The 19,575-nt window shown below is 40.6% G+C and overlaps 1 protein-coding gene across 1 annotated transcript in view; it reads left to right on the top strand.

Moving 5' to 3' along the window:
* The first annotated feature begins 664 nt into the window (after positions 1 to 664).
* The window catches only part of TBC1D32 (TBC1 domain family member 32), a 51,991-nt gene continuing 33,080 nt past the window's right edge, over positions 665 to 19,575 (top strand). Inside the window, exons 1-14 of the mRNA XM_078877291.1 lie at positions 665 to 708; positions 3,817 to 3,970; positions 5,702 to 5,863; positions 6,347 to 6,530; positions 7,171 to 7,245; positions 7,787 to 7,912; positions 8,692 to 8,770; positions 8,900 to 9,003; positions 13,031 to 13,092; positions 13,706 to 13,856; positions 14,359 to 14,418; positions 14,969 to 15,071; positions 18,012 to 18,149; positions 19,339 to 19,440. Of these exons, the coding sequence (XP_078733417.1) occupies positions 3,834 to 3,970; positions 5,702 to 5,863; positions 6,347 to 6,530; positions 7,171 to 7,245; positions 7,787 to 7,912; positions 8,692 to 8,770; positions 8,900 to 9,003; positions 13,031 to 13,092; positions 13,706 to 13,856; positions 14,359 to 14,418; positions 14,969 to 15,071; positions 18,012 to 18,149; positions 19,339 to 19,440 (1,483 nt within the window). The 5' untranslated portion in view covers positions 665 to 708; positions 3,817 to 3,833. The remainder of the gene's footprint in view (positions 709 to 3,816; positions 3,971 to 5,701; positions 5,864 to 6,346; positions 6,531 to 7,170; positions 7,246 to 7,786; positions 7,913 to 8,691; positions 8,771 to 8,899; positions 9,004 to 13,030; positions 13,093 to 13,705; positions 13,857 to 14,358; positions 14,419 to 14,968; positions 15,072 to 18,011; positions 18,150 to 19,338; positions 19,441 to 19,575) is intronic.

Raw genomic sequence — 19,575 nt, 5'->3', positions numbered from 1 at the left:
AGCAAACACTCCCTGTACGTACACACTCGTAGCCCGTGTAAAGCGCCTTGGATAAAGGCGCTTGTGTTAATATAAAATTCAGCAGCGATGTCTTAAAAAAAATTGAAATCTTTCTTTTTTTAAACGAAAGGGTGCATTGACCGCGGTATTCGCACTCATTCACGCAGCGATCGTTGTGAGTTTAGCTCGCGATTTGAGGGACGAGTTTTAAGCTTCAAATCAAGATTGAGTTTTAAGTTGTTAAGCCACCAATGGAGACGAAAAATAATTGTATCGATTCCAAGGAACAACTTTACTGGAATCGATTCCTATTTGAGCAATCAATTGGCATATAGCGCGCCAACTAATCTATTATTATTTGTTTCTTTCGGTTAAGTCACGTCTAAAGATAAAATAATAAATTAAATTATTTAATTTAATTATTTAATTTAATTTATTATTTTATCTTTAGACGTGACTTAACCGAAAGAAACAAATAATAATTCCTGCAGTCACGAAAGTTCTAAAATTAAGATTGAACTAATCTATTGCTTACGCGTTTTGCTAATTATACTCAAATAATTAAGCACACATTTTCCGCAGCCTATTTTAAACCAACTAGATGTGACAAATAAGATCGCATAAACGGGACCTGACCATCGATTCCCATTTGCGTTTCGATTCTACTTCGACTCGCGTGGAGTCGCTCACCATTTTCACAAGTGTACAGTACGTAGAATGCTCGCGTTTACAAACATAACAACTACCTCATTGTAAGCTCCGCGTCGTACAAATCTCAAACTAGGCAAACAACTAAGGTGGTTAAGCGATAGAATGTTGTAATAATGGTTAATAAACGCAAGCGCCGAACCGTGGTTACAAACGCATTTGCCTCTTACCGCCTGTGTTAAATAACCTTGGTCACGCAACACCAGTTCACGATTTAATTAAGCAGAAAATAAAACGTCGTGGGTTTTATATACATACGCGAACAACATAGTTGCCTTAAAATAACAACGTTAAATGATTAAACTGCATAGGCGTTGCTAGGTGCGAATGGCCTAGTGGTTGGCATGGCAACGAGACGCCAGCCTCTCGCCTGATCGCGTTGTTTGTTTTTAATTATCTGAATAGTTCTATTAAACATACTCTGTGTGCTATGGTTACGTCGATAGTAAAAGAATACAAATTAAAGTGAATAAAAATATCACGACGTTTCTATCGCAACACAAGCGCTCGTTATCAAGAGTATTAAACGTACTGGTTTGACGTCTAATGTGGCATACTCCGTATACAGAGCCCGTTTGTGGCATATTATGTCTGTTAAACTATCAGCGGTTTAAAACTAATTAAACTAAAGCTTGAAAACTAATTTCTATCTTGAAAACTAATTTCTAGCTTGAAAACTAATTTCTAGCTTGACAACTAATTTCTAGCTTGAAAACTAATTTCTAGCTTGAAATCTAATTTCTAGCTTGAAAACTAATTTCTAGCTTGAAAACTAATTATTTATCTTGAAAACTAATTTCTAGCTTGAAAACTAATTTCTAGCTTGAAAACTAATTATTTATCTTGAAAACTAATTATTTAGCTTGAAAACTAATTTCTAGCTTGAAAACTAATTTCTAGCTTGAAAACAAATTTCTAACTAATTTCTAGCTTGAAAACTAATTTCTAACTAATTTCTAGCTTGAAAACTAATTTCTAGCTTGAAAACGAATTATTTAGCTTGAAAACTAATTTCTAGCTTGAAAACTAATTTCTAGCTTGAAAACTAATTTCTAGGTTGAAAACTAATTTCTAGCTTGAAAACTCATTTTTTTCAGAACTGCTTGTTCGGTTCGTGAACCTCCTTGATGGGGAGCGGTGGTGCAGCGGTTAGCGCTACGCCGCGCTACGAACCCGGCTGCCCCGAGTTCGATTCCCGCTCACGGCCGACACCGGTGACGATTATCTGAACCGGTCGTGGGCTTCCCCTAGGTGGACTCAGCCTCAAATGAATTCCTGGTGCGGTGTGTAGTAAACATCGTTGCTAGGGGAGACAAAGGCGGTCGGGCGTGGGTGCTGGCCACCCACCTCTTTGCGTGCCGTGCCGGCCTTCATGGGTGCTCGCGAACAGTCTGTTAGGACGATACGGGGGATCTTTGTCTCGTCTTTGTCCTTCCCCCGCATCTCCCGATTAGCCCGTTTGACTACCAAAGAAGTTCCAACACATTTCATGAATCCCCTGCTTTCTTGCCAACGACAACATGCACCTCAAACCAAGACCCCCCGCCTGGGATCGGACAGCTGCTGTCAACCATCCTAGAATCTCAAAGCAGATCTTTCAAGAACGCAGGCGAAAGGAGTTGGGGGCAACGCGGACTCCCAGAATTCGATTATAATGAGCCAAGAATGTCTGTGTGTCCCGTGCGTGACGTCACTCCACGTCGGCTAGCCCCCCTCATTAATAATCATAAACAGGTTACGTCACTCCACATGGGGCGAGGCGCCTCCTCCTCCCTCCTCAGCGTCAACTTACAACCCTCACTACAAAGGCAGAACTCTCACGTCACGTGTAACGCTGTTGAGACATCGAAGTAAAAAGGACGTCATGATGAACAAGGGATTATAACCTTTAAATGAAATAAGTCTGTGTCACCGCGCCCTTACAAATTCCACACGAATTGATGCAATGAATATCACGTCGCAGTCTGCTTTTCGCTTGCAAGTTTCAGATTTACTGAAATACACCCGTCCTTGGACGGGCAAAAGGCTAGTAATAACCTCCTTTCAAGACCCAGATGTCATTGCACCTCCCGGCTTTGACATTCATCGAAGACACTGGTGGAAACTATCAACCACATCAGAACATCGCCTTCATAAACGGAGAATTAAAGACAAGCTTCAGTCATGCGATTGTGGCCAAGCAATCCAAAGTCTGGCCCGTCAACGACTGTAGTCTGCATCCCTGCTTGTTGCGTTTAGTTTGTTGTCCTTCCCCCGCACCTACGATTAGCGCGGTTGGCTACGTACGGTGCGAAAGAAGTTCAATATATACACAATGGAGGAGGAACAGTAACACTACACGAACGTTCTCCTGAAGCTGTCTCGTGGCTAGCAGACCTTGACATTGTCTTTCAGCTCCTGAACATATTGCTATATATCTTGCTGTTTCCTGTTAGACTAAAATATACTGCTTAAAATATATACCTAACTTTTTCTGGCCCCTCTAGCTCTCACATTTGCACTGGATTTTTTTTTTACTCCCGTGTGTGTTGGTTTACGACCGTTAAATACCTCGTCGTGCAATATTCGTTAAGAAACCCTGTACCCGTTCTCTGCAATATTAATGGTTTTGTTCATGCAGTGCTCATGCACCCAGATTTTTGTTGTAAAATAACCGGAAAACTAGCTAGACGGCATCATCCATGTAACATATCAAAATAAACTTGAACGTCAAACTTAAACTGTATGTGAGAATTTAATCGACTGCTGGATGAAAAGCTTCCCAATCTCACCATCTCTCACAGCCCTGTAGCAATTGATCTACTTAATGCATTTGAGATTATTGAATTGATCCATATCCACAGGGGGTATCCTCTCGGGCGTGTTACCTCTTGGCTGCCACTGTTATTGACCATCGGTCATCATTCTAGTTATGTGCCCAGCTCAAATATCCATTTTACACAGTCGAGCCAGTGCAGGGTCTACATGATATGGGTGGATTTTCCACTGGCATGTACCGTTCTGAGCCGGAATTAAACCATGGCACAAGTGTAAATGAGGTAGCATAGAACTCAATGGTTCCTCATCAGGTCATAAATAATGCTTCTGTGTATGTGTTTGTCACGACAGATACCTACCCGAGCAACATGGAGCACGCAGCAGAGAGCGATGAAGACATGGTCTCCTCACTGAGGGAGCTTCTCTGGGGGCTAGACGCACGGACCGGCATGCGAACCACAGATGCCCTGCTCCGCCTGGAGGAGACCGATGACAACTTCCACAAGTGAGCCTGGTCCCGAGACAGGGAGACCTTGTGCGGAGGAGATTTTAAGGCATGCAATCGATATCGCTGATGTTGACCATCAGCACACAGCTTTTTATTTTCATATATTCGACCTAAACACCTGGATTGTGCATGGAACCTATTCGATTCTCAGAAACTGAGCAGCTTCGAGCCTAAAGTGTGTGGATTAATGGCTGCCATGTACAAACAGGTTGTCGTCATTGGGCTGCAGCGGCTATGTGGTGAGCAGCATAGAGTCGTGGAGGAAAATCGAATGTACCGTGCAGTTGTTCTGCACTGACCAATATAATGAGGCACGGTCAAATAATCCCTACTATCTGCATAGTGTGGGGCGGCCTTCATCTAAGAGTGGATGGAAATCGTTTAACATGCTCATAAGCGAAGCTATGAAATATAATGTTGAATCATTACTACAAATAGAGTTTTGTAATTAACCCTCATGGTCATTTTTGCACAGTGCCTAAGTGGTTTCCAGGATGAATACGAGCATATTGTTCCACAGCCATTAACATGGTTTCCGAATCATTAAGAAATTGTAATCTTAAAGTATGATATCGTTTATTATCTCTGCATAATACCAATATATGCCAACGCGTAATAGATTGCTTTGCCTCTTAAAAGTACCTACATACAACCGTATGATGTGCAGTATTTCAGAAACTGTAATTCTGAGTTAGAAAGTAAATTATGTCCATATATTTATTAGAACAAAATATATTAAATAAAGATTAACCATTGCAAAAGTTCATAAAATTGTCCCATACAGATTCATTGTTTTACTTTGCTGGATAATTTTGTTCAGTTATGTGTGAGAGTTAAATATTAATTCGTGAATAAATTAATCTGTAAATAGTGCAGCCATGATAGATGACTGCTCGATTTTACGGTGAAGAAATTCGCAATAACCCCTTAACAAAGATTATGTATGCTTTCACAAAGTGGTTTAGCAATCAATAAGCAGTTGACTTGTTTTGCCACATTCTTTCATAAGAATCCGTGTACCTTTTTCTAGATTAATTTTGTTAATTTTATTTATGAAATAAAAAGTGATTTGTATATAAAAACAAATTCTGGAATGAGAGTCATTTTACTCCTGATTGCTTCACATGTCTCCCTTACAAATACAATTTGCTTAAATGGGCTCTGATTTGTTTTCAATACATTTCATGTAAGTGCTGTATTTATTTATTTCCTGCACATTTTTCAACTATTGAGCACCCAGGCAATAAATATTAGGCCAAATGTAACTAAGCATTTGATGAATGTGTTGATATCTACTCTTATGCTCGTGATAAGTGTATTGAACCATATATGTGATACATTCTTATTTACGGTTTATGCAATTATGCGCATATAATCTGATATTTTTTTATTGCAAGACCATGAGATATAGTGATGGCTTTCGAAAGCGTCGTTCCAGCAGTTGATATATAATGTCTGCCAATGGGTTGATGAAGCCAATCCTATATTTAGGCTAATAGAATAGACGAATTAAGACAAGAATAATTTGGAAGTAATAACAACGAGAGCATTACAAAAATACTGATTTTTTTAAAATTTGAATATAATTGTGATCCTCAATCTTACCAATAGAACCATTGGAGGGGTATATCGTTCCATGCTTAGTTACCCCACACCCAGTGTGCTCATTTATAGTCGGTCTGCATATGATTTAAGTCAGGATTGCGATGTTGCTGAGCTTGTATGCAGGTATGAGTTTGTGAAGCAGCTCAAAGCTCAGCTGGAGCGCTCTCTTGGCCGGGTCATCGATGACGAGATTGAGAGGAGCTCCGTAGGCACGGGCGTCGGCTTGTCCAGTGAGCAGGAGACACTGGTGCAGCGGGTGGCTCAGCGAGTAACCAACTCTGACGCGTGAGCACACTCTATCCATGACAGCCATGTCACTGGTCCGTCACTCTTTCTAAGAGCACTTTACTTATTTGCATTCATTTAATATTTTTTTCTTTGACCAAATCACACAAAATATGCCTAATTATCTCAGATCTCAAACTCCAAGCAGATTAAACCTGGATAGTGCCCGGATGGATGACCAACATGAACTCCAGCTTTTCATAGGTGGCTGAAGGGCTAGGCTTCATATTAGTCAGTAGAGGACAGTGCATTAAATTCAATTGCTGTACTGTATTTCGATACTCCCACAACTATTCTGCTTGCCTTTACGAACCCGCACTGACCAACGTGTCAAAGTTTGATTAATTAACCCCCACGACCAACACGGAGTGGGGAAGCCCTCGTCCATCACCGGATTGACGAACGGGAAAGTCGCGTACAATTGTGGTCTTGGGCACAAGCCTAAATTGAACTTGTGTGTGACTGCATGAATGGCTGTGACAGTTATGCAGAGCTGGAGCAGAGCCTAAAGGTGCGCATACTGGCGGCTGTGGACGTTCTTCTGGGAGGCATGGAGGAGGAAAAGCACTCCCGGCGGCCAGGGCAAAGTGACTCAGTGCGCCGCTCTAGCAACAGCGAGAGCTTTTCATTTGATAACAGCTCTGACAGCGACTCATCGTTCAACCAGGTTGGCAGTGGCAAAGCTATCGAGTGTCCAGTCGGTGCAACTACACTGGTGCCCATGGGCCAGCAGAGCCCAGGCTCGGGGACTACCTGTAGATGATTTACTTCCTTTTACTTATTGTTTATCTAGTAAAGACACACCGAGTCGTAGGACTTTTTTAAAGAGGATCCTGCATTCGGTTTTTATTTCATGATCTTTTCCGCCATTTATTGAGTATTATACAAGTGCGAGAAACCTAACACACGCAAGGGGGAAACCATATCTCCGTACAGATGGAAACAGATTGCTTTTAGTCCACTTCCTGTACTGCATTCTACTGGCGATTCAAGGTATGGCACCTCGACACCCACGGGAAGGGAGTTTCAATAAATTTGTGCGATCCACCAACCATTGCCGCCACAGTGCTGGATTCCACGCATGCATAGCCACCACTGATCAGCAGCTGAAACTCGCTTAAGCAGCTGGAGTGTACAGAACAGTCTGCACAGGACTAGTCAAAGACAATAGTTTACCACTACAAGAGAAGGTGGTTGGAAAAGTATGGTAAGCTTAAAGTGAAAAGTTAATTGAGCATTCCAGGTAAGGTGTTTACCAGAGGTTTTGTGAACGTCCACACTCTAATATCTGTACTTTGTTTGTACAGGGAGCATTCATGTTCATGAATCAGGAGCAATTCTACAGGATTGCTGAGAACTTGGACTCAAGGCAGCCACTCGAGGTGCGCTGTCCATTCCCTGGGAAAGTCTTCTGCTTGGAGTCAGTCTTACCTTTTAGGACTGTGTTTAACTAAAGTGCTTTATCAGCCACGGTGCTTCCATCATTTGAAACAGTAATGCATCTGTTTCATTGCCTAACGTAACAAAAAAACATTCCTTCACATTTGTGTATGGGATGCTGGATTTATCCAATATCAATGCATATATTTAGAAAATACCTTTCACATAAAAATATAACTACACCGTAAAATCACTGCCTTTGTTTATATGTTGTCGCATAGCTTTTCAAAAGTTATTTTGAGAGTGTATTTTCCATTTGACTTCACTTTTTTAAATATAATTTATTGTATTTTATGTCCATGTTGCTTTTATTAAGCCAGTCTGTGCTCTACACTAAAAATTCAAAAAATAGAAATTGAAAACATCCCAAGTGGTTACCAGACTTGCCTGTTTGCTCCGATTGAATCAGGGGAGGCCTTCTTGGCCAGGCAAAGATGTATTATCGTGAAACCTGTCATGATGCTTGGCCGGTGCTGCGTGCAGGTGCGCAGGGACGCACTTCATGCCCTGTACTCGCTGCCCCCGTCGGACGTTCTGGCCAGTGAGAGCTGGAGCTCACTGCGCAAGGGACTCATGGATGCTCTCGGAGATGCTGACCCCACTCTGAGTGTGAGCCTAATTAATTTGTTGTCACTACGATGTTAACGCACGTTTATTTTTGCTGCCCACAAAGTGAAGGTAAATGCAAGATTCACAGTGTAGTTGTTTGCTGAATTACTTTCGTGGATTTTGTATTCGTTGTTTAGTTTTTGATGTTGTACAAACAGCTGTGCCACTGTGGTTAGTACTGTGCTATGAACTTGATGACCTGAGTTTGATTCCTGGGCGACAGCTAACATCATTGACAAGCGATACCTGAACTGACTGCGCCCTTCACAAACCTATATACTGAACAGTGTGGCCAAGTATGGTTCAGACAGCCCTCATGACTGACATGGGAAAGTGTGGGGAGGCTTTCTATGCATAAGTGTATTTACAGGGTTGAAAGTTAATATACTTCGTATGCAAACACCCAATTTGTATTAAGCTGGCTGATGTGAAAGAACACAAGTGAATGTGGGTTTTTATTATTTCTTAAAAGCTAACATATATAGGTCTAATATAGGGTTTTAGTAAAAAAAATACACGTGTAAAATACGTACGTGACGTTTATATCCAGGTGTCGTTGACCAGCTTGCATTTTGATATTTCCTTGCCACCTAAATGGGCTCGTAGAGTTTTGTTCTTTGTAATGTATCACTTGCACAAACAAAGTGGTTGTCAGAGTGTATGAATGTCAAGCAATATTTGCTTTTTGTTGTCATATTAGCCTTTGTCAAACTCATAGATTGGAATAAATAAGCAAATGTAGTGGCACATATCGGTTTGTTTTCTCCTTCTTGGCTCAGGACAAGAGCTTGCGTTTGCACGCAAAAATGTTCACCGCCTCTTCACCGCACGTCACCAAGGAAATCTATACCAGCCTGGGTAAGCTGCGCAATAACATTTTTACATCATGACGAGATCACATTTTAATGGTTCGAGGGACGTGGGCAACGAATTGCCTCGGAGACAACTGCTCACTGAGTTTTTTTTCTTAAATCATGTTTTGTGCAGCGGAACACTTGGAGAATGAGTTTCATTCCCAGATGGGCAGTCTTGGCAGCTTTTCTGGTGGGTTGGACGTTACCAATGCTAACACGGAACATCTGCTTAAGAAGGTACATACCCCTCCATCATGCCCACTTGTGAACATGTAAAGAGTATACTTTTAAAAAACGTGCATATTCATATATAGTCACGTCTAATATACTGTTTTAAAATAGATACAGTGTCCTGTATTTTGCCAAATAATATTTTCTTTGCATAACTCAATGTACTCTACTATAACTCACAATTGTTCACTGGAATGATAGGACATGCTGTTTTGAGCAGTATGGTATATGATGTATAAAAAAAATATTTTGTATGGCAATTTTGTAAGGAAACTCTTTTCTTATGGTGAGGACCATTAATACGGGTAGAGTCGTGTGTAGAATTTTTGCGAGATACTTCAGATTCGTACTGGCTTTAGAATTATCATGAGAACAAGCAAATGGAGAAAACTGAGATGAAATAGAGTGACATTGGAAAAAGGACTGAATCAGCATGAAGGTGAATAGCTTTTGATCTGATTCCATCATAAAATGTTTTTGTTGACTGACACACAATGTGAGATGCGAGAGCAGTGGTGTAATGGTCAGTGCCCTATGCTAGAAACCCAGCGACCCGAGTTCGATTCCCGCTCACGGCCGACACCAGTGACAAATATCTGAACTGATCCCGGGCCTCCCCTAGGTCGACTGAGCCTCAAATGAGTACCTGGTGCGATGTGTAAACATCGCCACTAGGGAGACAAAGGCGGCCGGGTGTGGTGCTGGCCACCTACCACCTCATGTTTCGTACCTGGGTTATATTTGGCTTTGATGTGAGAGCACTACTTCATTAATTTAAGAACCAATTATTATTTTTGTACTATGAAGAAGGACCATTGCCCAAAACGTCAACTATTATAGATTTTTCATTTTAAAGCGGTGTTATTGATGATTGGGTTGAGGTTTTTGTGATCTTTTTTAGGAATGTCAGGAGTTGCCGCTTTCTAAATAGATAATTTACATAAAATAAAGTATCTTGGTGGTGCCATGAGCAAGAGAAATAATCAACAAAAAAATTACGCGTCAAGCCAGGATTCATGTTGATAAATCATGAGAAGGTTTGAAGATAGAATAGCGGAAACAGTTGCTAAGGAAAACTGGGTTAGTGTCTTTGGAAAGAAGAACAGATTTAAAATATATTGAAGGTGCTTATTGAACTGGTTCGGTGAAGAACATTTTAGTTTAAGTCTCAACAGTATTGAAGGTGGCAAGGTGTTTTTATGGCCCCACTGGAAAATCAGTGAAAGGTCAAAAGGAAGGTACAGAAATCTATTCTGACTTTCTACACCTTAAAACAACATGTTTAGACAAGTCACCATGAAAACATGTACAGCCCTTTGTCAATTTGCTCGGTGGGTACGTACGGCGCGAAAGAAATTCAATATACATACACATGGGATATGGGGGCTTTGTGAATAAACTTAACTTTGTCGGTGAGTGCATTTTCTGAAAGGCGGGGAAAATAATTGCGTCTTATGATACTACAATAAATATATAATGTGACCTGGAACGTTGCTCTGGTAGTTAAATTTGCACATGCCTCCATATTCTTATGAAGATTTTTAGATTATATGCACACTATTGGGGAGTTATGCATTGATTCTACTAAAGCTCATGATACAGTCATGGAATTGCATGCTTCAGAATCTGCATGGCATTTAATAGGCTCACGTCACCCCTGCAGCCACTAGTGATGCTACAATTTACCACAATGTTAATAATTTATTATTGAATGGAATTGTGATCTTGAATTACAATTTCTGGAATTGCTGTGGATTGGGCGTGCCAGTGAATTGTTCCAATCGAAATGGATGATACCCTAGCGTACTGTATACAGTACATTACGTTCTACGTGACCGGTTCTACAAATAAACATTTTAGTTTCAAAATGTAATGCATAGCTGCAAAAATCGACTACACAATGTTCAATCATGCTGTATTTGCTGCGTGATTTAAAATCTGCGACAAAACATAATGCATCTTCTTGGTTCTTTCGGTAAAGTCACGTAGAAGGGAAGTAATAAAATAATAAAAAATAAAACATAATAAAATAATTCTCACGACGTTTCGGCCACAACGCAAGCAGCCGTCCTCAGGTGAAGACGCTGTCTTCCCGACAGACCTGGTCTTCACCTGAGGACGGCTGCTTGCGTTGTGGCCAAAACGTCGTGAGAATTATTTTATTATGTTTTATTTTTATTATTTTATTACTTCCCTTCTACGTGACTTTACCGAAAGAACCAAGAAGATGAATCCTTGCAGTCACGAAAGCTTTAAATCGAAAACATAATGCATTTGAGCAGGTGTACATTTCACGCATTCATAACTCGGTGTGTAACAGCTCACCTCATTGCGATTCAACGTTGCCACAATTCAGGGTCGTCCTGCCGTCCAATGAATAATCAATTACAATTCGGATTGATATGGCGTCTAAATGTGACCGTAGTTCAAGAAGCGGTAGAGAAATGGTAAAGAGAAATTCTCATCTTGCACTGAGAGAAGAAAGATAAACAGAAATTGTCTTTTTTATCTCATTTCATCACAGTTTTGTATCGTGCTTTTTTGTCCAATTTGTACATTTCCAAATGCTTATTTAGCTTGAATGTAAATATCCTTTGCATATATGTGGCATACTTTTAAATAATTATTACACGCACCATTCCGTACATTTATCGTAAGTGTAAGAATTGCATGGCCAGGAGATGGCAGTGCAGGACTAGAATTCAACAAAATAATAATAAGCAGACAATATGTCTTCGTCATTTACAAATCTGTCTATCCACATAAAAAATTTACAAATATTTCTTACACAACCCATCAGCAGCACAACGTTTTTTGTGCACAATTCAGCAGCATTTATTCAATACCAACAAACTGGACCGGTTTCGAAATATCCTGCCTCATCTGCAGAATCAGGTGTGCTTGATTCATGGCTTGCTTTTATTAATCAATGCTTGTTTTTGTTTTAAAGCAAGCCTGACTGATAATGAGACACCATATGTCAAATTCGGTCCACAGATTTTATAAATCATCGCTGCTGAAATGATGCACTGCCAAAAAGGTCGTGCGGCTAATGGCTTGTACAAACAACACTTTAATTTTGTCACATGGCGAGACGGATACATGGAGGAGACGTGTGCCTATTTATCTTGTTACAAATCGACAATTTAGTTTCAGTTGGTTACACAGTGAACATTATTGGGCTCGGTAGAGCAAGCAGTTATAGTGTGGATACAACATTAATCAATGTATTGATTAAAATAGATTCTTACTCTCACTCGTGCATGTATCTAATTGTGCGTATAAAACAATTATTTCAAATTCATATACGGGTATTCTGAACTGTACCCTCACGAATTGCAAAGATTCACATCAGTGCAGAGTGCACACTCATTTCAAGGGAACAAAAATCTATTTGCAAATAAAGTTTTCAACCCGAAATGGTGACAGTTCATCAAACTGTGGATGGGTGAATCAATAATATATCTAAGGTACAGCATGATGTTCCATTCCCATTAAAATTAAGTAAACGTTTTTATCAGGTAAGGCCCACTGAGCAATGTATCTCTTTTTCAGAAGCTACCTGGCCACAAATGATAACTCAATGAAGTGGCCGATTGTGGAAATTTATAGCAGCCAAATACTCAAAACAAATTTTTCTAAATGTGGAGGGAAAAACTGGAGAACCGGCATGAAAATCCACGCGGCCACCATGGGAAGAACATGCCAACACCAAATAAACAGGCGTCAGGGTCAGGATCGAACCCACGACCTCCTGCATACCAGGCGAGGTAGTTAACATCCTGCCACCGTGGCACCCCAAGTAGATGAGCAAGGTGGTCCACACTTTCATTAAAATTATATCAGCTCACAGTGGTCATATTTTGCATATTACACAAGTTAATTTAGTTGTCATTGATAGTTCTCAAACAATGACAGATAACGAGCATATATTGAGGTTCAGCACAACTATTTCCACTTAGTATTAGTTGAATTCATACGTTTAATATGTAAAATATTGTGTTGTTTTGCCTGTTCATTTGAAACTTTGCAGATACGATTGCTGAATGACTTTCAAAAAGAGGTGCCATCGTTTTGGATCCGTTCACCTGAAAAGTACGCACATATGCCTCGCAAATGACCAAAAATGTGATGCGAGTTTTGTTGCAAAAACTATTTTGGAATTGTTTTATCGATTCAAAAAAGTGTACACACTTATTTAGCCTCTCATCGCAGAGTTTTAACTAAATACTGGGCTTATTACAGGCCCATAAACACTGGTGGATTTTTCGTTCCTGCGCAGAACAAATTGGAGTCCTTTTGGAGAAGTGGAATACAGGGTACAAGTTTTATGTAATTGTTTTGCCCTTTTGTCAATCCGCTACTGGATGGCGACCTCTGCACACCATTGGGTTTATTTGACCATACTTCATCACGATGGTCAGCATGAGTTGGTGAAGATGACGAGCATAGATATAGAAGCATAGTACTTACAACAATGGATTTTTCCTCAATATCCTCTGCTGCCTACCATGTTGCCCCTTAATTTCTAGCACCTTTTATGCAGTGGTTTTTCAACCAAGAGATATTCAGGCTTCAGTCCTGCTTTGCTTTTGAGATCTGACGAGATGGAGCATATTTTGGGTGACTTGTTCATGGGTACAGTGCGTCCTGCATGAATGACAGCTGATGAGTGATGCCTGCACTGGATTGTGCTTGTCCCATTCAGGTTAATGGAGGAGATTGTGGAAAGCACTCTGTCATTCCTCGCCTGCTCATCAGACCGCCCACAGAGAGAGGACACCACTCACAACATCATCCATCCCATTTGCCTGCTGTCATTATTGGACCCGAAAGCAGCCTGGTTCAAACTCTGGATGGTGAGGCATGTTCAATGTTTTACTGCTGTTGTTCTTCCCAACCAAGTAAGAGTCAATGTGATATCCACTGGTCATTTCCAGAATCTTATTTATAGTATGCACGTGGTCGATGGAAGAGAAAAGTTTCCTAAATCCAGCATGCACATACGTTTCGTTTGACTCTAAATGTTCCACTTTCCAGTTCCCTCAGATTGTTGTGAACAATATGTATATATGTGCAAGAGGGGGCTGATTGGTCTTTGATTATTAATATCACTTCTGTTTCCCTTTTTGAAAAGAAATAACAATTGCAGCATAATTTCACGATTGAGATATTTTCATTACCGTTTCTGGATATAAATATAGTCCAGAAAAATAGGTATTCAAAACTAATAATAAAAATATCCAGCTCAGGAATCTTATAGCGTATTTATAACTGACGGAGGTGGGATATTGAGGGACATTGCACAACTTGCAAATCAAGTTGTGGACTGAACATGCATGCATTGTTTTGGTTCCATAGCATGGCTACTACAGCAGGACAGTGGTACTTCGGCTGTTGGAGACCAAATACATCTCACTGGTAAGTTCTCAGTCCTTTCGCAGATGGCTTAAGTTAAAAACGTGGACCAAATTGTCAGTCTTCATATTCCTGTGCAAATGTAGATGCTAATTTACATGGGTATCTGCCGGGGCTCCAGTGTGGCCAGGAGAAGACACTGTATTAAAACGGATTGTTGTACTGTACTATGCTCCAATGTTTATGCTTCTAGATTTGAAGCTTTCGTGACTGCAAGCATTCATACTCTTAGTTTGTTCGGTAAAGTCACATAGGTAAAAAAAGGAAATAAAAATTAATAAAAATAAAATAATAAAAATCACGACGTTTGGAGGCAACACAAGTCTCCGTCATCAGGTCATCAGGTTCCACCTGAAAAAAATAAAAGTATAATGTTTATGCTGCCCGCCCTCACTGACCAGCGTGTTGAAGTGTCATCAAATAACCCCCATGACCTGCACAGTGTGGGGGAGGCCATCATCCAGCAGTTGATTGACAAAAAATGGCTGTACATTGTGGAATACAGGATTGTGTTATGCTGGAGTACATTGATGTTATGATTTGGTGTGGACAGATTAAGGATGCTGTGCAGCAGTGTTACAGCTACAGGCAGGCATTGCAGAGCTGCCAGGATGGGACGGAGGAGATGAGAGCAAGCCTACAGCAGCAGACCATTCGTGAGTGCCATCATATCCATCCAATGTTCGATTCCTTCATCCTGCGGATCGCTGTCAGACTGTCACGCCTTCATCCCTTAATTTCACAATTCTGCCATTGCCTTATCCCTTCATCCTCTCATCCCTTCATCCCCTTCTTCATCATCCAGTTCATAAATGCATGAGCAGTTGTTCACCGAGACTACTAACCTTTAAGTTGCTGTCATTCATTCCCTTGTTAATGTATTCATTCATTATCTTTTGTCAGTACGGTCATTATTTTTTAATAGTGTGCTTCATTGATGCCATCATTCTCATCGAATGGAAAGATTGCTACCATTCTATAGGACTCGTAACATAATATTTAATTTACAGCCCCTTGTCAATCCACTGCTGGATGAAGGCCTCTTCACCATGCTGGTCATTGCTGATTGGTGAATTAATCGGCCCATGACCAGTTCATATATAACTCGCCACTGATGTTATTAATTTTTGCAAAATTTTACTCAGGTTACTGGGTTCGCAGCTTATTGCGCAAACCACTGCACTACTCCCCTCGGAATGTTGGTCTTATAACTATTGAGCAGTGAATCGTTTTCAGTTATATAGATGATCTGCACAGTACCACTGTGCTCGTGATGCAGTGGAAGATGGTTAGTGATACAGGGATAGTGCCATGTTCCTGTACAAAAACTATCCATCATGAAGCCACCCACCCCTACAAACTAGTGGTGATTCTATTGTTTCTGAAGTCTTACAGAGCTATACTGTGACGTGATTAATTAATCTTCATTGTAAAGAATCTTAAGTAAATCTGCACATGAGTGACTTGGGAAAGCAGTGTTAGAATTTAGGCATCTAGGGCCACTAAAATTGAGTTGTGAATCATTCCCAGCAAAGCAATATACATCAATTCTTAGCAACTCCATCCTGTACGTTAATTAGTGAATTAATTTAATTTGTTGATTTTAGGATTTCTGCACAGGTGATTTATATATCTGTTGAACTCCGTGATTTTGTGCACTAAAACATGTAACAGTGGTGTCAAGAGACCAAACGTGTCATTGACATTATTGGCAGTTAATCTACCTCTAGAGAGGAGCTGGAAAAAAAATTAGTTATTCCCGTGACATCCATAATATCTGTGCTGAGATATATTCCTTTGCGACAATAGTTGAATTCAGGTTGCTCTCTGGATTTATGCCATTTGTCATTCAGGAATAGTTCATATTAAATTTGTTTGGGCAGTACATCTAAGCCTGTTGGATTCTACATGGACATTGTTTAAAGGATTCAAGGATTTGAATGTATTGGGAACTTAAAGGCCTCAGCACCTCCAAGCACCTTAAGTCACATCTCAACCATTCTATTGCCTGAGGGGACTTCCAGTAGCAACTGTGCCTACACAACAACAATTTCCATTCGCCACTAAGTGACGGTGACGTCACCACGGCATTTGTACCAGGCTAGGTGCACATTGAGGCAACGTGAAGTGTCAAAGGCTTGCTTACAGGAGGTCATGGAACATATCCAGGTGCCATGGATTAGCTGACCTGAAATTACTGGCAGATGCACCACCTGTCCAACCCACTGTGCGAACTTGAAGTGTTTTAGCCACCCTGCGCTCCACTCATTATGAGCGTTGCTCATCCACCCTTTGTTGTTGCTGGAGGGCAAATGCCTCCAGCTGCCTAGAAGTATCCTTCATGAGCCTCCACCACAACGACTGATCTTGACACTTGCTGGTGTTAGTCATCGGCAAATCCAATCGGCTCCAAATTCTTTTTAACACATTGGTCAACCTAGCCTGTGCCATGCCCATTTAGCCCCCTCTATCTGGCCACACAAGCTGCTTGAGCATGCTGGGAATGCGGGTTACATGACCCAGCCTGCAGATGGGTATAGTTTGCCAGAAGAGGGTAATGTTACTTTGTGTTTTTATTTAATGAAGTAATTGTGTTTTTTTGTTGTTGTAAATATAGAACATGATTCATCTTGCAATGCAGTTGCATTAAGTTACTCTGTACATCAAAATTGACATTGTATAACGTGTTGACTATTCAAATTCAGGCACTGGTAAGTTATTCCATTAGATCTTCTGCATGCTTTTAATATGTAAAGATCCCTCACAATGTTAAAATGTGTTGGACCAATTATGACAAGAATAAATACTTACATATTTGCATGTTGTACATCAATGTTATTTATATCGAGGTGAGAGCCCAGTGAGACAATAGTATTTCGCAAGTGAGCCCTGGGGGTGAAAACAAATAATGTACAGTAAAGGAATAAAAAAAACATTGAAAACAGAAAGTGAAAACAAATGTCTAAACACAATGACTAAAAATATTCGGCTATATTTTTCACACATTTGCAGCCAAGAAAATAGCACAAATTAATAAAATATGTGACTGTATATGCTCCAAACAATTCAAGATTCTATACTAGTGCATCTGAAATTCCTTCCTCACCATACCACTGATTGTTTAATATCAAGGAGTTGGCAATTATGGTTGGACACATATGATGTAGCAGGTTTCTTTGTACAGACCCTTTGTCAATCTTTGCTGGACGAGGGCCTCCCCACGGTTTATCGTGAAGGTTAGTTGACCCTACTTACATACATCATCATGCTGGTCAGTGCAGGTTGGTGAAGGTGGGGGAGCATAGACATGTGAGTCTAGAATTTTGCACTGCTCTCTGCTGCCCACCACGTAGCCCCACAGCCTTATGACAACCTGTTAGGCATGGTGGTCGCTCATCCAAGCACTCTCCTGGTTCAACCCTGGTTACTTTTCGACGTCTGATGAGAACAAGGAACTTTCTGTGTGATGTGGTAATTATAATAATTCTTGAAGACCTGCACCCATAATATAGTTTTTTTTGGGGGGGTTAGATCGCTTAAATGTAAATGTGTCGTTAAATCCGCCACCAACTGCACGTTGTGTTCTGTGCACACAGATAGCGGGCGAAGAACAACATACACGCGGGCCGAGCTGCTGTACCTGCACTTTGTGCACTCGCTGTGCATGCTGGGACGGCTGCTGATGTACGCCCATGGACGCAAACTTTTCCCGCTCATCATTGCAAATCGCAAAGGTGGGTAAAGCGTTGCCGGAGAATTGCCATTGTCGGCAGTGGAACCATTGAATCATTTTGTGATTCAAAATAATGAAATGTCAAATGTATTCAAGTTCTTTCATCGACATCAGCCATTTTCTATTCACTGCTAGATGGAAAAATATAAAGATCCCCCGTATACCCATAACAGACTGTAGGTTTAAAATAAATGAAATCACGACGTTTCGGGCACAACACAAGCGTCCATCATCAGGTGGGACAACCACAGCAAGAAACAACTGCTGAAGTGTGCAGAATGGCTGCCGTAACACGAGGCTATATAGCCACTTCAGCAGTTGTTTCTTGCTGTGGTTGTCCCACCTGATGACGGACGCTTGTGTTGCGCCCGAAACGTCGTGATTTCATTTATTTAATTTTATACCTACGTGACTTTACCCGAAAGAACCAAAGAATAACCATGTGTTACTCTTCGTGTCGCTCAGTAGAATTCCAAACGTGTCCATGCTTATTTTTGTACTCTTCAGCCTTCTTCCATTTTGTTTGTTATTGTCCTCATGTCTGGTTCGATTGTTAACAAGTCCTTTCTTACTTTTTGGTTTTTCCGGTAAAGTCACGTAGTTAAAAAATGTAAAATAAATTAAGGTGAATTTATTTTAATTTATTTCATATTTTTTACCTTGCAGTCACGAAAACTTCAAATCTAAAATTAAGTCCTTTCGTGTATACATCTCGATATAAAACATTACAATAATTTTAGAGTGCATGCTTCGTACATAGAGATGTAAAGATTGAGGGTTTGTTATTCAGTTCAAGCATTGATCGTTTTTATTTACAGTGTGGTCAATGTAGCAGCCTTTCATGGCTGTTTGGATAAAGTAACCATATTTGACACGACATACACAAATCTTAAAAGTATTGATTCTTACAAATGCGATTCATTGCATGTATCATGAGCTTAAGTATAGATATTAATAGCTACATTGAGGCTTAGTTACCCTTCTATTGTTAACCCAGGAAAGCCGTTGTTGTGAGGGTGATACTGCTTGAGAATATGTTTATTTCTTTCACGCTGGAATGTGTTGGTGTGATAAGAGTGCGTTTGATATTTTGACGGGTTAGACAGATGACAATGTATTTCGGATTTTAAAATGAAAGATGCTTGCTTGGCCGTGCGCCTCTGTGTGTTTATGTTTTTTTTATTCTGCAGAACCAGTTTCCCTGTCAGACGTGATGGTGCTGTGTGTCGAGCTCATGTGCATGCATGGCGGAGCACCCAGGCAATTCAAGAAACAGTCGGGAACACGTTCTGGTCAGAAATCAACCGACCCACCCGTGATGTTCATTACTTTTTCAAGCATAACATGATACGTCACTCAGCAGAGCAGTGCAACTTTCTTTGCCGAACGATCGACATGACCGCTCAAATTTAACTTGGCAAACAAAA

The sequence above is a fragment of the Lampetra fluviatilis genome, chromosome 47, assembly GCF_964198595.1.
Source record: "Lampetra fluviatilis chromosome 47, kcLamFluv1.1, whole genome shotgun sequence".
Classification (NCBI taxonomy): Eukaryota; Metazoa; Chordata; class Hyperoartia; order Petromyzontiformes; family Petromyzontidae; genus Lampetra; species Lampetra fluviatilis.
Note: the sequence above shows the minus strand (reverse complement) of the source record. Positions and strands in the feature narration are given on the sequence as shown.